Genomic DNA, 16,319 nt, shown 5'->3' on the forward strand with positions numbered 1-16,319 from the left:
TAGAGGATTTAAACCTTAGAGGGATAGATATAGCAACTGAAACTCTTTGCAAAATATTGCAAAAAAATCGCCGAATGCGTAATTTAAATTTGAGCACATTTAGCGGCCGATCACCATACCCGCGATCACCTTACAAAGATCGAGATGCAGTTGCAATACAATTGGGAAATTCGTGTCCAGACTTGGAAATAATAGATTTAACGGGCTGTGGTATTACCTCGCGAGGAATTATGGCCCTCGCTGAGTGCAAGAATTTACGAAAAACTGAACATTTCATATACGTACGTGTGTGTTACATTTTCTTTTAAATATATTATTATATTCTTTATCAAAATTTGCATGTTTACATCTCTTGCAAACATCATGAAACATTGTTGTTTTTCCCTTTGCGGAAACCATAATAATAGTATGGCTTTTGTTACAGTAATTATTTTGGCAGAACTGATCAAATTAGTTTACGTAGATTGTTTTCCTCTTGTCAACTCCTGGAAGAAGTCAATTTGTTGGATCTTAAGGGCAATTTCGACGAACCACTGACGCTGTGTAAAAACTTAAAACAAATATTTTTGGATGTACCTACCGAGAACGCCGACAGTTTCGCAATTTTCGAGCAATGTCCTAAATTGCAAACGATCTATCTTCGATATGATATCTTCTATAATACGAATAATGGCCATTTGGTGGCCCTGAAAGAAAAATACCCACATTTGTCCATCTATGAATATATCAGCGAGAATTATATACGATAACGATAACAGCGCAATCTACTGATTTTTGAAGAAGATTTTTGATAGTTAAAGGAATCATCTCTAAATTTTAAATATGAATAAATATTCATAAATTCTCTTGACTCTCTATTTCCATTTATAGGTAAAAATTTAAAAAAAAAAAAAGAAAAGGTAGAATATGATCTCAAAAAAGATGCTGTGTTCATGTATTATTGAAAGAAAAAAAAAATATATTTTAATTTCAAGCACACTTTATTCAAATCTATTATGAATGTATAGTATACTAGCTGGTTGCCCGGGCTTTGCCCCGGAGGACATATGTAATAAGACACGCAATAGTCTCTCTTTCTCTCTCTTCCTTCCTCTCCCTCTCCCTCTCCCTTTCCTTACGTTATTAACTTAAAAACTATTGGACCGAATTTTTACCACAAGTATATAAAATAGGAAAGAATTTTCCGGGGAGTGCTATAGAGTGTATAGTTTTTTCGTTATCTATTTTCTGGAAACCAATTTTGCTTCCTCATGGAGGAAGCTTTGTTTTTTTAATTTTTTTAATTTTACCACCCGTAAGAATTAAAAAAATCGGTTTCCAGAAAATCGATAACGAAAAACTACACACTCTATAGCACTCCCCGGAAAATTCTACCCCTATTTTATATACTTGTGGTAAAAATTCGGTCCAATAGTTTTAAGTTAAAAACGCACAAACATACACCACCCGTAAGGATTTTATATATTAGTATATAGATATAGATATAGATATTAGTATAGATAACATACATATAATGTAAAAAATAATGTCAAATATAAAATAAAGATACGTAAAGTAATAACCATTTTTTATATCCAATAAATAAATATGATCAAATTGTAGTTTGCACGTTTTACATCTTGCCGTCGGGAAATACATATGTCGAACGCTTAATTGGACATTTTTCAATTATTTGATGGTAAAAATAATTTTTTTTTATTTAGCGCAAATTTTGATTCAGCAATAAGGAGTAGCCACCACGTTGCGACTGCAGAAGGATCCTAAAGCCGTTTGTATTACCGACCAATTCTGTATCTGTCCTTGTGTAGACAATGATGCATGATAGACAAGGATAGACATGATTATAGGTTATAATTTCTTCGAACGTCTTATTTTTATTCCAGGCTTTCAATCTCAATTTCAAAGGTACGTTATTGTTTGTGCACGTCTTCTGAAGGGTGGGAACATTTCATTTCGTACATATTACTTATACAACTGTTTATATTAGAAAATGAGGTAACAGCATTTTTAATTTTTTTCAATTATTACTAATTATTTTACATTCCCACCCTTCATTAGTACCTATACTTTACTCATGTAAAAGGATTTTGCGATCTATAAAGCCGTTTCAAAATTAGACCTTTGACTGTAATTGTCGGTAATTGAGTCACTTTAGCATCCCCTTAATGCCCGTATCAGACTACGGATTGGGATTGAGATTAGATTGAAATTTGACCAATCAGAGTAAAGTTTACTAAACTTGAGATCAGTTTTCTCTGTTCTGATTGATTAAATTTCAATCCAATCTCAATCCCAATCTGTATAGTCCAGTCAAATTAGATCAAAATATAGCGAATAGAAAAAATAATTGGAAAAAAGCTATAAATTGGTGGAGACCTTTATCTTGGCATACTATTGAACATACTGAAAGTCCGGACCTCTATCTGCAGGGCTCGATCCGCCATCTTGAAAAAAGGTGCTCTAATTCAGTTTTTCCCTCATATCTCGGTAATCGTTGATCCTATCGTAATGAAGGTTATTATAAAAAAATAAAAATATATATATAACAATTCTAGAACAATAAAAAGGTTCTATAAAGTATTTTCGAAAACTTTTATGCTCATTATACACTGTTTTTCGTTAAACGCTTAAAGTAAATTAAATATATATAAGATGAAAAAATATATAATTAATATCATTATATAGTTAAATGTGATAGGTCTTGCTCGGTTTTTGCCGCCAATTTGTCATCAGACAACACTACACAAAGCTTGCTCGATTTTTACACCAATTTATCATTACTATACTTAAAAGTACAAAAAACATAAAGAAATATAAATTTGTGTTGTTGTGCTGCACAATTGTTTTTTGGGTCAAAATGAAAAAGGGAAAAATCGCTAATTTTTAAATTTTTTTAATCCATTTGTATCATGTCTACATGTTATTTGAAAAAATTTGGCAATTATACCGTTAAATAGAGCAAAGTTTCAGCTTTAAGAATCTGTTTTTTGAATTGCGGTACAATAATTTTTAAGGGAGTTACAACAATTAAAGTCAAAATGCTCATTTCTTATTCAATCTACGATAATTCAGTAACAAAAAATTGGAGAAACATTTTTAAAAAAAGATTTTGCAAGGAAAACTTCAAGCTTTCACGTTAGGAAGTCGAAAATTTTTGCAGATTTTTTTTGTGCACGTGACAGGCCTACAAAGTGAGAGAAACATTTTCTATTTTGTCCAGCTCGTAGTTTTCTATATGTAAAAATTACCAAACTCACAGAAACTAAAAAATAATAACCTTTCGAAAGTAGAGATTTCAAGCTTTAAAATCCTTTTTTTAAATTTAAATTTTGTTCATTTTTAACAAAGTTAAGCTGCTTGAATTTTGCCTATTAAAAAAAAAAATTTAGTGTTCTTTTAATTTTTGTGAGAAGTGTATATAAATTCTAAGAAATGGAGTAATTTCCTATCTCTCTCTTACTCCATTATCAGTGTCTGATTTAATGAGTTTGTTACCGTTGGCGTTTGTTATATCTTCTTTTCGCTTCAATGTAAAGTTTGTAGCACGCGAAAAACATCGGCAAACGTACCAGCTAATCGCAGCGGAGAATTTTGAAATGATGCTCTTATGTTTTCGATTCTTGATTGTGGTGGCTTGCACCTCATGTTTTTCCGTGTACCATTGCCGTAACTTTGGCCGTACTGTACGTCGTGTTGTGAATTGAAACAGAGAGACATTTATAAAAAAAAAAAATTTTAGAGCAATGTGAATAAATTACAGCCAAATAACAGATTGCGATAGATTTTATTATTGTTTATATCTCAGCAGACACATTTATCTTTAAAATGTACATTATTAAAAATAATACTTTTAAACAGACATGTATAAGCACCATAAATTTTCAACGGTTTTTTTTTGGCGTCACAAAGTGTATTTTTCATTCCGTAATCTATAAATTTGACTAAATATAAAATTACGATTATATTTTTATATTATTTTTCTTTAATAGTTATCTCTAATGGGCGCTTTTTACTTTACAGGTTGAGAAAAAGAAACCTGGTCAGAAAACGTTTACGCTTTACGTTTTGCAAACGTTAAAAATGTCTACAGACGACATGCATAGTACGTATCTCATCTTCACTTTTTTCTCTTTTTTCTTTTTATATATCCTTTTAATTCCAAGAACAGATTCTATAACTAGATTATTGTTTTTTAGGTACAAATTCCGATACAAGTTCCGATGACACTATTCAATCGGGAACATTGCATTTACAGCAGAATGACGCAAGTGACATTAGTAAAGATTCCGGGTATGAATATGATCCTTTGGACAAATTTGGCTACTTGCTCGACGATGTGGAAGAATCCAAAAAGCAGAATGGACTCTTCGATGTTTTTCATGAACAACCGAATAAAAAGATGAAACTGAATAGCGGAGAAGCGTTCAGTACTGATGTACCTTTGAAAGAAAAATATATTGGAGAAGATGAAGCAGTAGATGTATCCCAGAAGGTACAGCGGATCATGAAAAAAATTGGATACACGCCAGATAAAGGTCTAGGAAAGGATGACCAAGGTCATGCGGAACCAATAAAACCAGTTACACAACACGATCGAAGGGGATTTGGACATTGCGTGCCAGATCTCAAGGAAGCGAGTCTCAAGTGGAATCCCGAAGAAGAAAAGATAAAGGCTATAGAAGATATCGAATGGTTGCAAAACGTACGTTTCGATACGTTCCTAGCTGAAGAACTGTTGAAATGGATAAGTTGGGTCCGAAAAAGTCCAGTATAGACGACGAGACCATGTTTTGCAATCCAGAGATTCTAAAGCAGATCATTAATTCTAAAACCATATTTGACAAATTGGATAAGGTGGAGATGCGTAAAGCAAGAACTCGTTCAAATCCGTACGAAACGGTAGGTACTGTCAAGTTTTTGAATCGCGCGGCTGTCAAGATGGCGAACATAAGACGGAGCGTGCGACTTTATGTTCACGTGTCGAAAGAATTTACATCCCAACGAGTTGCTGTACTTCGCGGATGTGTGTGCTGGGCCGGGTGGCTTCAGCGAATACGTTCTGTCTAGGAAAAAGTGGCATGCCAAAGGATTTGGATTTACTTTGCAAAATAAAAATGATTTTACATTGGACGAGTTCTTTGCTGATCCGTGCGAGACTTTCCATCCGTTTTATGGCTCCAAAGGCAACGGAGATGTATTTGACGCACAGAATCAAGAGGACTTTAGGAAGCTGGTGATGAAACATACCAATGGTAAAGGCGTACATTTTATGATGTCGGACGGAGGATTCTTGGTGGAAGGTCGAGAAAATATACAGAGATTCTATCGAAGCAATTATATCTATGTCAGTGTCTAGTGGCACTGATGATAGTGAGACCAGGAGGAGATTTCGTTACAAAGCTGTTTGATTTGTTTACACCTTTTAGCGTTGGGCTTGTCTATCTGATGTACAAGTCTTTCGACAGTATTTTCATTTTCAAGCCCAATAGCTCCAGGCCAGCTAATTCGGAACGTTATTTAATATGTAGAAAGAAAAGAGTTGATACACAAACGATAATGGATTATCTCTCTCACGTTAATCACTTGCTTTCAACTCAAGTATTGGAACTTGCCGAACAAAACCAGAGTAAGGCTCCCAGTATCAAAGCCGCAAGACAAGGTACAGGAGATATTGGGTGACTCCATAACGTTACTCAGTTGCGACGCAAAGAAATTGAAGAACGACAACGTACAAAGTACTCTATTAAGAACGGGCGAACCACATGATTGGTATTACATGCTGTGCGCTTCAGGCCCGAACATCGAAGAAAATAAATTGCCAACGTTTTATTTAGGTCTAGGAAGAAGAAGAGTGTACCGATATGTAAGAGGTAAATGGGAATCGGTAACAGACGTAAAGATCGAATTACCGTCCAACACACTTGTATATGCTGAACTGGTACACGAATTTAAGCTGATGGAAAATACACTCGCATTACACATTTTGGATGCTTATATGCTCGGTGGAGAAGACATAAGCAAGCTATCCTATACATATCTTATAGGTAAGTACATCTTTCTTTTGTTTCGTCAAATATAGTATAGAAAATTATAAAATGTTAGTAACGCGATTTATAATAATGATATTGCAATATATTAACTATTGGTATATTCTTATGCATACATTACTTAGAAATATTGAAATTAATTAAACACAGATCAAATTAAATAAGTAACACGTAACATTTGGAGTTTCTCCAAAATTACCCGTATCAACGAATAATATTGCAAAGTCTGTATATTATAGTTTGTATAGTTCTTATACATTAAATTATAGCAAATGTAAATATCTGTTAAAGATATAAATATAACATACCGTCGAGCAGATTGATTTAAACTTAAATAGATGAATATAAGTTTAATTACTGTGAATAAACATGTACTATTTATAACTAATATTTTGATGTGTAATATTTGATATTTCAGGTATGACCTCACGAAGAAATTTTGCGACGCGCTATGGAAGCCAGCTCCGAACGATTATATTTGCATTTGTGCTAAAAAAAAGTTCTTGCTAACACCAGATGTATGCAAGAGATGGCAAGTTTCACAGAAGCTGCCCGCTTCTGTACAGGAATTAGCAAAGAGTGTTAGAGCATGATGTGCCGATTCGAATGTTGCGCGGTGATTTACCGATCGTGAGCAACGCCACTAGCGAACCTAGGCGAGCGAGTACCAAGTAGAGAGTCCGAGCGCGCGGACCAGGTACACACCCCGCGAGAGAGGAACAGAACGTTCAAGAACATCGAGCGTAACGGTCAGAAAGCGACAATCGCGAACAGTTTTTGTACAAGTTATATCAATCAGTAAAGGCGAAGATCAAGCTAGCAAAGAGTTTTCTTTGCCCCTACGTAACTCCTCCATTCGAACGTGTCGGGTGGAACATTATGGTCCTTTGATTGAACTTCGAGACCTTCGAGGCCCACGCAAGTCGACATGCCTGAAGGTTTGGAGACGTTAAGGCGTCAGCGCGGAACGTGCAAGGCGCGTCTCACACATTTTGAAACGTTCATAACCGGGTTTAGCGAAAGTGGCGAACCGGTAGAAGCCTTAAAAGCGAAAATCGAATTTGTACAAAATTCATGGTCTCAATTTGATAGAGTGCAATCGCAAATCGAAACGTTAGACGGGGATGATGCGGAGCGTCCGGTCATCGAGGATCGATACTGTCTCCTTCTTGGTCGTGCTCGTGCCCTCGTAAATACATTGACCCGCCCTGCAGGGGCAAATCGCGAACATGCAGATGTTGGTAACGCAAATAACGGTATTAAAGTCAAGCTGCCAGCGATGAACCTTCCGGTGTTCGACGGAAATCCGGAAAAATGGCTAGAGTTTCGAGACAGCTTCCAAGGGCTAATAGATGGTAATCGCGAGCTAACAAACTTTCAGCGTATGTATTATCTTAGATCATCTCTGAAAGATCGAGCCGCAGAAGTTATTCAGTCTTTAGAGTCCTCCGCGGAAAATTACCCGATCGCTTGGAATCTCTTGACGAAAAGATTTGAAGATAAACGCGCTATTGCCAGCAGGCATTTGCAATTATTGTTGGATGTTCCGGTCATGCAAAAGGAATCGGGAAACCAATTGAGACAAACTCTCGACGGTATTCTTCGTCATATTCGGGCATTAGAGTCGCTCCGAGCAAATACCTGGGATACAATTATTAATCACTTAATAATCGCGAAGTTTGATTCCGCCACTCGCCGTGAGTGGAGATCCCACATAAAGGATAAGGAAGATATCACGGTTGCCAGCTTGACTGAATTTCTCGAGGAGAGATGCTCCATAATCGAGCCTGAAACAAGCAGATCAGTTTCGGGAAAGCCACAGGGAAACAAATCGATGTCGCAGCAAAGGAAAGTCGACGGTTCAACCGCATTCGCGAGCACGAGCAAGGAAAATCGATCAATGCGTAAATGTACATTTTGCGACGAGGAATCACACATGATGTACGCGTGCAATAAGTTCAAGGGCTTAACCGTTCCTCAGAGAATATCCGCGGTAAACGACCGAAAACTCTGCCGCAATTGTTTGCGTCCTAATCACTTCGCGCAAGATTGTCAATCGTCTGCGTGCAAGAATTGCAATGCTAAGCATAACACGTTATTACATCCGAGCGGCCATGCCGAAAAGGTGGCAAATTCAGAAATCGCGAATGCGAGTAGCGTTGGCGTTGGGAACGCAAAGCAACAAGATTCGAGCGTTAATTGTAATAGCGTCAGTTTCCCGGTGCAATCTAGAGTGCTGTTGTCTACGGCCCGCGTATGGATTCACGATGCTTCTGGTAACGCGCATGAATGTCGGGTATTGCTTGACTCGGCATCGCAATCCAACTTTTTGACGAAGGAATATTGTGATTTATTGCAACTTTCGACGCACCAGTATAATTGCTCAGTAGGAGGCCTGGCCTCATCAATTAATCTCACGGAATGCGCATCTACGGTAATTCAGTCTCGACATACCGCGTATCGAGCCAAGGTTCAATTCCTAATAGTAAAACAAATAATAGAACGATTGCCGCTCTCAAAGATAGCTGTAGATCAGTTGCGAATTCCTCCGAATATCAAGCTTGCCGATGGGAGATTCTACATTCCCGATAGAGTCGATGCGATATTAGGCGCGAGCGTGTTTTGGGAGTTGTTATGCATCGGGCAAATCAAGCTTGGTAAATCCTTACCGATCTTACAGAAAACGCATCTGGGATGGGTCGTGTCGGGAGACGTTGCGTTAGGCGATCCACCGAGGTCTTATATTTGTTGCTTCTCATCGGAGGCTACGCTTCATAATCAAATCGAGAAATTTTGGAAGATCGAGGAGGTTGAGCATAAAGCCGTTATGTCGAGCGATGACGAGATTTGCGAGCGTCATTTCATGGAGACTCATTGGCAGGACGATACCGGACTTTTCACCGTGAGCCTTCCTTTCAAAGGCAATCCCAGCGAATTGGGATAATCCCGCAGCTATGCTTTGAAGTTGTTTCACAAGCTGGAACGAAGGTTAGAAAAGAACGCGAAGCTTCGAGAGGACTACGTGAAATTTATGAACGAATGCATCGAGCTCAATCACATGTCCGTCATCAATTCTGAGCAAGAGGAGCCTGTTGCGGTGTATTATATTCCGCATCATCCGGTCGTTACCCACGAAGGGGGTAAGCTACGCGTGGTGTTCAATGCTTCGGCGAAGACTTCCTCAGGGAAATCGTTGAACGACATACTTCGAGTGGGTCCTAACATCCAGCAAACTTTATTCGCAATCGTATTGCGTTTTCGACAGCATCTGTACGTCATAACGGCGGATATTGTAAAAATGTATCGCCAAGTAAACCTCCAGGAGGATCAAAGGCATCTTCAACGCATCCTATGGAGACCTAGCATCAACGGGCCCATTCTGGATCATCTACTTCTCACGATAATTTATGGCAACGCAGCGTCGGCGTTTCAGGCCATACGGTCGTTACATCAAGCCGCCCACAACGCACGCAAATCTTACCCGGCTGCGAGCCAAATCATCATTCGAGACTTCTACGTTGACGATCTGTTGACCGGTTGCAATGATCTCGATGAGCTGCGAGTGCTCAAGGATGAACTCATATTGGTATTGAGAGCAGCATGTTTCGAGTTATCCAAGTGGAAATCTAACGAGCCAACTTTAGTTGAGGAAGGCGCCGAAGATTTTACTATAATTGCAGAGGAAGGCCATCAGCCAAAACCCTTGGCCTTGGTTGGACACCAAGTAAAGACACGTTCCAATATCGTGTTACCGCACACAATACGAATTCTCGCGTGACGAAGCGCATAGTGCTGTCGACCGTATCTCAAATATTCGATCCCCTGGGACTTGTCGGTCCAGCTATCATCAAGGCTAAAATTCTACTACAAAAATTGTGGCAACTCAACCTGGAGTGGGATGAATCGATGCCAATCAACCTGCACACCGAATGGACCGCGTACGTCCAGGAGCCAAGCTCCATCAATGACATCTCCATACCTCGAGTGATCGTCTGCAAGGATCCGGTTCGCATAGAGCTCCACGGTTTCTCGGATGCTTCGGAAAGCGCGTATGGAGCGTGTATATATCTACGCTCAGTTGATGCCACGGGAAATGTTACTATTCGATTAGTGTGTGCAAAGTCCAAAGTCGCCCCACTAAAGACGCTATGTGTTGCGCGTCTCGAGTTATTAGCAGCACTCTTACTCTCGAAATTAGCGGATTCAACGACTCAAGCACTTACGATACCGCTTCCTGATCGATTTTATTGGTGTGATTCGGAAATAGTTTTAGCCTGGATTCATGGCGAGCCTCACATCAGGAAGGCCTTTGTGGCGAATCGACTAACCGAGATTCACCAATTAACTTCGCAAGAGCAATGGAGACACGTCAGATCTGAGGACAACCCCGCAGATGTGATCTCGCGCGGAATCAGACCTAATCAGTTGAAGGACTTACGCCTTTGGTGGCACGGACCCCAATGGCTACAGCATCCCGAGGATCACATTAACCTGCCTACTCCGAAACCTAATGGCGAGGTTCCCGAAACCAAGAAATCTACCGTTTTGGCCACTCAAGTCATCGAAACGAATGACATCCTCAAGAAGTTTTCATCTTTGTCGAAGCTTAAAAGAGTCATCGCCTATTGTTTGCGATGGAAGGAGCGTCCAGAACCTTCGCAGACTCAGCAGATGTGGCCACTTACGGTGCGTGAGCTTAACCGAGCGATGGCAACCATTCTCCGCATGGTACAAGCGGAGCGTTTTGGTCGAGAAGTTCTCGAATTACAGGCTGAGCAGAGAGTCAGGCACGATAGTGCACTCATTACGCTGCACCCATTCTTGGATAGCGACAACCTTATTCGAGTTGGTGGACGCCTGCGTAACGCCCCGGTATGCTATTCACGTCGATACCCCGTCGTTTTACCGTCCAATCATCCCGTTACTACTCTTATCATTCGCGATGCGCATTATAAGTCGTTGCATGTCGGTGCACAAGCGTTGTTGTCGAATTTAGGAGTCCTTTTGGATCCTATCCGCTAAATCTGCCGTTCGTAAAGTTCTCCATAAATGCATCGTTTGCTTTCGATCCCGACCCGTATCTGCTCGGCATGTCATGGGGGATTTGCCAGAGAGTCGCGTGACTCCCAAGCGTGCGTTCTTCAACGTCGGGATTGATTACGCAGGCCCATTTATCATTAAACTTAGTCGTAATAAAACATGTAAAGCGTATTTATGTTTATTCGTTTGTATGAGCACACGAGCCATACATTTGGAACTAGTTCCCGACTTGACCACTCCCGCCTTTCTTAATGCTCTAAAGCGGTTCATAGCGAGGCGAGGCAAGTGTGCGAACATTTATTCGGATAATGGTAGCAACTTTAAGGGTGCGAATCACGAGTTACGCGCGTTATACGAGTTAGTGTCGCAACAATCTCATATATCGGCGATCGATCATTACTGCTCTGAACAAGCCATACAATGGCACTTTATTCCGCCGTATTCTCCTCACATGGGTGGCTTATGGGAGGCGGGTATTAAATCTGTCAAAACGCATTTGCGCAAAATTTTAAGCGAGGCGTTGTTAACTTACGAAGAAATGTACACCGTGTGCACTCAGGTTGAAGCCGTGCTTAACTCCCGTCCATTAACGCCGATCTCTAATGACCCCACCGATCTCACTGCCTTGACTCCTGGTCATTCTTAATCGGTGAGGCATCCAATCGCCAAACTTACTCGGTTTCAATACGTTGCAAAATTGACCCAACATTTTTGGTCAAGATGGTCGAATGAGTATTTATCGAACCTTCAGCAGAGGTGCAAATGGAATCGCGAGGATCGAGCGTCGAAGATTGAGATTGGAGCGATGGTTGTCTTACGCGACGAGCAAGCGCCACCCATGCGTTGGGCGTTAGGGAGGATAGTGGAGTGCCACTCCGGTCATGACGGAATAACGCGAGTCGTCAGTGTAAAGACTTCTAAGGGAGTCACGAAACGCGCTCTGTCGAAGATATGTTTGTTACCCATCGAGGTCTAATTTTAAGTTTAAGATATAATTAATGCGAAGAATACTGCGCGCTTATAATTAGGTTTTGTTATGCAAGGTCACGTGGTTTATCCATTGTATTTAATACCAAAGAGTATTGTTTTCTCATTATGTATGAATATTCTTTTGAAAGCCCAGTCTTTCAAGGCGGGCAACATGTTAGAGCATGATGTGCCGATTCGAATGTTGCGCGGTGATTTACCGATCGTGAGCAACGCCACTAGCGAACCTAGGCGAGCGAGTACCAAGTAGAGAGTCCGAGCGCGCGGACCAGGTACACACCCCGCGAGAGAGGAACAGAACGTTCAAGAACATCGAGCGTAACGGTCAGAAAGCGACAATCGCGAACAGTTTTTGTACAAGTTATATCAATCAGTAAAGGCGAAGATCAAGCTTGCGCGAGTTTTTCTTTGCCCTACGTAACTCCTCCATTCGAACGAGGTCGGGTGGAACGAGAACAGTCAAAAACAAGGTGCTTATTATACAAGCGTTCGAAAGATCGCAAAACAAAATGCAGTGTCCTTCTTGTCTCAGGCCGATGTGTGACTTGCACCGCGCATATATTTGCATTGATTGTGCAGGTTCAAATTAATTTTATGAACTTTTTTGGACTTTTCCACTTTATATTATACTTAGAAATACATTTTCTGTAATTTTTAATACAATTTATAAAAAATAGGTATGGCCTGGAGCGTTACTTATGATGTGCTTTTGTAAGGAAAAAATCACACTTTACATTGCAAAATAATACCTTTTTTAAACAATTCAATATTGGTGTTTGTTTTTCCTTAAAATATACTATCTCAAGAGTACTCTGTAAATTTTTCGGTCAAAATATTAAAAATTTACGACTCATTTGTTTGGTACAAGCCAATATTTCAACTTTTTTGGCAATCCTAAATTTTTTATACATATGTTGAAATTGAATTTTGAACAATATTAGCATTTTAATACTCTTCTCTAGACCTTGAACAACATTGAAAAAATTGGTCATAACTAAAGATAAAAAAATCAATGAGTAAGGAGACATTTTTCATGCTGAGGTTTTTTTAGACCCCTCAGTGAACTTACGAGATTTTGAGAGGTGTGGCATTTAAAGGTTAATTGATCGAATCTTAAAAAATTGTATATGAAGTAGTGGTAGAATATATATTTCTCGGGGAATGCTATAAAGTGTATAATTTTTCGTTACCGATTTTTTTGGAAACCGGTTCAGAAATTCCAATTTTTTGGTTCAAAAATTTTATTAATTTTTTGAGGATGGGTTTAATTGCCACTGGAAACAGTAGTTGTCTTCTGTCTGTCTTGTTTTCATAAATTTCGTATATGAATCTTTTATTGCGTATAAAGTTAGGTCTAATCAACCACATTTAAATGAATTATATATGAAATAGGGGTAGAAAAAATCAAAGAAAAGATTGATTTTGAGTTTTTGATGCAATATGTTCAGATGTATATTTTCGTTACTGAATCTTTTTGAAACCGGTATCCGAAATTTTTCCAATTTTTCGGAAATAATTGATCGAATCTTAAAGAATTATGTATGAAATAGGGGTAGAAAGACTAAAGAATGTAATAGAATTAGAAAAATTGCTAATAGTAAAGGGGTTTTCGAAAAATGTATGTGATTGCTCTAATTTTCGCAAACTTTGAGATATCAAGCTGAATTTTTTTTATGGATAATAATTTTTATGGATAATTTTTTGATACCGATTTTTTGGAAACCGGTATCAGAAATTTTTCCAATTTTTCGGGAAATAATTGACCGAATGGAATTGAAAATTGGGTTTTATGGGGTTCTGATGGTGCTCCTAATTAATGAGTGAGTTTAGAAGAGAGGGAATAGATTTTGAGCCCGCGCGAAGCGCGGACGCAAAATCTAATAAACAATACATATGTCCCGGTCTAGTCTTACATCTGTCTCATTTACGCTACTTCGAGATCTGGCCACCAGGAGCGCTCGCTCGGAATCTTTGCGGTCGGCCAATCGAAGTTACAATTTCGTGCTTGGAAAAATTAACTATCTGTTTCAAGGCCAAAGCTTGGGTTTGCTATCCTATAGTAAAGATATTTATTCCACAAATGTTTAGGACTGTTCGATAGGTTATGTAGTTGATGTTTCCTTAGCTCCCTTTAGGCTGCCTTCCGATTATCACTGCCAGTACTGCAAACCGACAGTTCACGTTTCCGTATACATAGGCTTTTCCGTACTGCAGTGGAAATTTCTGAATGCAGCCTTAGTCACCATGAACATTATTTATTACACAGGGTTGGTTATATAACGTTGGCCTTGCAATTTAAAATATCTGGTAGACAGGTCGAAGTGACTAAAAGACTCTGCATCATCGTAATTGGCAGTAGAATTTGGAAGTGGATCTTAGCAGAAACCGGGTGTATTTATTTCTTGAACCGGAGTCAGCAATCACTTATTTATGGTACATTTTTATATTAAATTAGGTGTTCTTATTTTCTTAGAAGATGTATATTCACGGGGTCAATTTAAGATTCCTATGATAATTATAACTTGGGACAACAAAAGCTGTTTTCCGATTATAGCAAATGCCGTTTTCAAGGTTCGAGAAACTTATTATACGGTGCACATAAATTCATAATATTAAAACGGTGCCTAAGCATTCTTGCGTTCACATCAGTGGGCCTAAATCCCGAAAAAGCTCGGCCAAAACCCTGTAACGATGCACCCCGTCCGCCAAAAGCATCGTTCCGGCCAGCACCCCCGCGGATGCCGCCCGACCGACGATCCGTCGGGCGAAGACGAGCGCGCCGCGCGGTCGCCTACATTTTATTACCTTCAAATGCACCGTGTGCCGCGGGGGCCAGAGCGCGGCACCGGTGTCTTCCCGACCCCCGCCCGACGGGACCCCGAGCCTCACCCGAGCGACCGAGCGCGCGCGTCGCGCCGCCCCACCACAGCGCGACTCGGCCGCCTGCCGATACGTGCCTCCCTCCTAGCGAACCCACCGCGCCGATACGCTATCTGAATCCACGACGCTCCAGCGAGAGCAAGGCACTTGATCTAGCTCTCCAGCATTCCGCGATTCGGGCGAAAACCTATCCTCCGAAGCCCAGTGGCGACACACCAACACCAACGAGGTTTGGAGCTCCCCGTCCTCGACTGAGTGCTCTTCAGGTGTACCTGCACTCCATCACCCTTCAACCCCGACTGCAACGGTTACGGGCGTGGGTCGAGCACGCTCCGGCCTGCAACGCGGGCTCTCCAGCTGCCGCCGCCCCGATGGCTCGCGGTACATCCGCCGTTGATCACCGACGCGGCCCCCACCGCGCCTAGAAGCGCTAGGAATGTCGCAGTCGTTATCGAGTGGCAACAGCACTACCCAGCCGCCGTGTAAATATACCGAGTCCGTCAATCTACTGTATACCAACCGCGTTTTTCGCCCGCGGTCCGCGCTGGGCATCGCGCCGCAGTGCACCAGCACTATCCTGCCGGTTGTAATAGACCGAGTCCGTACCTACCGTATATACCGCGTTTCGCTATCACGCCTGCAGCGCGCCGACTGCGCCGCACCATCCTGGCCGTTTGTATATTATCGCGTTCCGTACATTATTGTAATACCGCGTTTGTCGCTATCTCGCTGCCACCTGCGCCTGAGGTGCGCCCTGCACTATCCCCGCCGTTGAGAATATACCCGCTTGCCGCAACATATCGTTTACACAAACAAACCCCGCCCGTTCCGGAGGTGTATAAACCGAACACCGCGCGTACAAATCGCTTGTGTGCCTAATACTGAACTCAATCATTACGTAATGCGATCCACACCTATGATCGTCTCTCGGGCCCTTTCAGCGGCAGAGTCGAACTCCTGATCCGGCCGGCGAACTTAGTGCCGCGTTCGACGATAAAGTTAGCGCCGTTACCACCTCAACACATGAAAATTTGAATTCGGGGCAGTTTGAACTCGTGGGATGGTAGCAGAGTTTTGGTGGCACTCCACTTGTCAAAAGGACAGGGCCCTATATATCCTCATACCGCGTCCTGTGAGCGCAGTTCAAGTTAGCCTTCGTTCAGAGCGCGCACTCGCGTAACAAAGGAAGAAAAATACGGTCCGATTAAATGTCGGATAGCTTGAAGTGAAGTGGGGGGTGTTCGATTTTAATTCGATTCTCCGACATGGGAAATAACTCATGCCGGTATTAACACTGTTTTTTATCAACTACTATGACATATAAATTAAGTTTTTGACCGTGTTAAACAAGGCATACTTCTGCCT

General features: G+C 40.9%; 3 protein-coding genes and 1 pseudogene across 3 annotated transcripts; all 4 read left to right on the forward strand.

The window, feature by feature from the left end:
• Window positions 1-4,080: 4,080 nt before the first annotated feature.
• On the forward strand, window positions 4,081-7,547 carry LOC139823208 (cap-specific mRNA (nucleoside-2'-O-)-methyltransferase 1-like; annotated as a pseudogene).
• Window positions 6,976-8,991, forward strand: LOC139823209 (uncharacterized). The gene has a single exon (XM_071795597.1). The coding sequence runs from the start codon at window positions 6,976-6,978 to the stop codon at window positions 8,989-8,991; it is 2,016 nt and encodes a 671-aa protein (XP_071651698.1).
• Window positions 8,992-9,078: 87 nt separating this feature from the next.
• On the forward strand, window positions 9,079-11,069 carry LOC139823210 (uncharacterized). Its single transcript, XM_071795598.1, has 2 exons — window positions 9,079-9,771; window positions 9,831-11,069. Exons 1-2 carry the CDS (start codon window positions 9,079-9,081, stop codon window positions 11,067-11,069), a joined length of 1,932 nt encoding a protein of 643 aa, XP_071651699.1.
• Window positions 11,070-11,142: 73 nt separating this feature from the next.
• Window positions 11,143-11,733, forward strand: LOC139823211 (uncharacterized). Its single transcript, XM_071795599.1, has one exon. It carries the CDS (start codon window positions 11,143-11,145, stop codon window positions 11,731-11,733), a length of 591 nt encoding a protein of 196 aa, XP_071651700.1.
• Window positions 11,734-16,319: the final 4,586 nt, after the last annotated feature.

The sequence above is a fragment of the Temnothorax longispinosus genome, chromosome 12 (genome assembly GCF_030848805.1).
Source record: "Temnothorax longispinosus isolate EJ_2023e chromosome 12, Tlon_JGU_v1, whole genome shotgun sequence".
Taxonomy (NCBI): domain Eukaryota; kingdom Metazoa; phylum Arthropoda; class Insecta; order Hymenoptera; family Formicidae; genus Temnothorax; species Temnothorax longispinosus.